The following is a 1,798-nucleotide window of genomic DNA, read 5'->3' as shown; positions in this document are numbered from 1 at the left end:
CAGTCAAATTTAAAAATATACAGGTCCTTTGATCCAGCAGGTAGCTTTCTAGGAGTTTATCCAATAACACACTCCCATGTGTGCACAAAGAAGAATGTATAAGGATAGCGTACTGGGTTGAATTGTGTCCCCCCCAAATTTCCTGTCAACCAGAACCTCAAAGTATGACATTATTTGGAAATAGGGTCTTTGTAGATGTAACTAAAGATGAGGTTATACTGGATTAGGGTGAGCCCTAATCCAATGACTGGTGTCCTTATAAGAAGAGGGAAATTTGGACACAGGAAGATAGAATGCAAGGTGAAGACACAGACACACACAAAAAGAAGCCCCAGTTTGTGGTTCTTTGTTTCTACAGCCCAAGAAAACTAATAAAGATGGTCACTGTGGCATTTAGAACAGAAAAAGAAGGGAAACAACCTAAATATCTACCAGTAGGAGGCGGCTCTTAAATTATAGTATAGTCACTAAAAACAATAAAGAGATCACCAGTATACATTGTCAAATGGAAAATACAGACTGTGGCACACCATTTATGACATGATACCCCTTATATAGAAGGAGTAAACATATGCTTGTATCTGAATTGAATTACCTCCAAGTACGCACGAAAGCTTGTAACACTAGCAACCTCTGGGGAGAGGAATTGAGGAACTTAGGGTCTGAAGAGAAGGGACTTTTCACTGTATACTACTGTGGGTAAGCCCTTATTCATGTATCTGTTGTCTATCATGTGATTTGTGAGCTGCCTGTAATCTCTGCCCAGTTTTCTTTGGAGGGAAGTGGGCCACTGGGATTTGACCTTTTGTTATCGATTTCAAGAGTTTAAGATGTTATTTGTTGTTGTTATTTTAAAAGTAACACAGGCTCATGTTAAACATATATAGAGGCACATATGGTAAAAAGTGTATTTGAATCAAGATCCAAATAAGGTTTGTTCATTACAATTGATTTATATCTCAAGTTTCTTTTAATCATAGTTTCCCTTCTTCTTTTTTCTTCTTTGTAATTAATTTTTTGAAAAAACAAAATTGCAAGATTGTCCTGTGGAGTTTCCCAGAGTCTTATAATGCTGATCGCATCCTTTAACGTGTTTCTCTGCTCCTTATATTTCCTTTTGTTACTTAGAAATGGAAACCTGATAAGATTCCTTTTTTTTTGGGGGGGGGGTGTTGGCAAGAATCCTTCATTATGTTCTTTCATCAGGAGGCTCATAATACCTTATTGTCTTTTTTCAATGTTAGCAGTCATTAATAACTATTTCCTAGACTCATAAATTCTTTAAGAATTTGCTAATCGTAGCCTATAATGATTTTAAAGAAATTCATATGAAATCTTTCTGCCCTATCATACTGGTTAGAAATTCATACTGATTCTGAGCAGCAGCAGCAGCAAAAGTGCTTCCCCTTCTCTCACCCCTGAGTTCCATTAAGGACATCCATGGTGTCCTTTGACCTCTCAGAAGCACGTTGATCATTAGGGGTCCTGATTCATCCAACATACACCATAAACCTCCAGGACAAGCAAGGCATGGGGCCCTGCAGGGCCCCTGCTCTGGCTGGAAGCCTGGCCCTCAGCCTGTTCTCAGTTCTAGCCCAGGGGTGTCTGCAGAACCCACTAGGACTCCCCTCTCCCTTACTAGAAAGGCCTGGAACTTTCCTTAGTCCCCTCTCACTCTTGCTGGATCCTATAATTCTGGTTTTCATCTCCACAGGGCAGACCAAGTCTTCGAAGAAGTCTGACGACTTGCTGGCAATGGTGAAAAAGCTGCAGAAAGGTCATGTGTCTCCTTCTATCT

The 1,798-nt window shown here is 39.9% G+C and overlaps 1 protein-coding gene across 1 annotated transcript in view; it reads left to right on the top strand.

Moving 5' to 3' along the window:
* SYCE1L (synaptonemal complex central element protein 1 like) overlaps positions 1-1,798 on the top strand; it is a 55,677-nt gene that overhangs the window by 4,602 nt on the left and 49,277 nt on the right. The window contains exon 2 of the mRNA XM_011356686.2: positions 1,715-1,777. Coding sequence (XP_011354988.1) covers positions 1,715-1,777 — 63 coding nt within the window. The remainder of the gene's footprint in view (positions 1-1,714; positions 1,778-1,798) is intronic.

Source organism: Pteropus vampyrus, unplaced genomic scaffold, assembly GCF_000151845.1.
Source record: "Pteropus vampyrus isolate Shadow unplaced genomic scaffold, Pvam_2.0 Scaffold29, whole genome shotgun sequence".
NCBI classification, from domain to species: domain Eukaryota; kingdom Metazoa; phylum Chordata; class Mammalia; order Chiroptera; family Pteropodidae; genus Pteropus; species Pteropus vampyrus.
The sequence above is the reverse complement of the archived record's forward strand: the minus strand, read 5'-3'. Positions and strand labels throughout refer to the sequence as shown.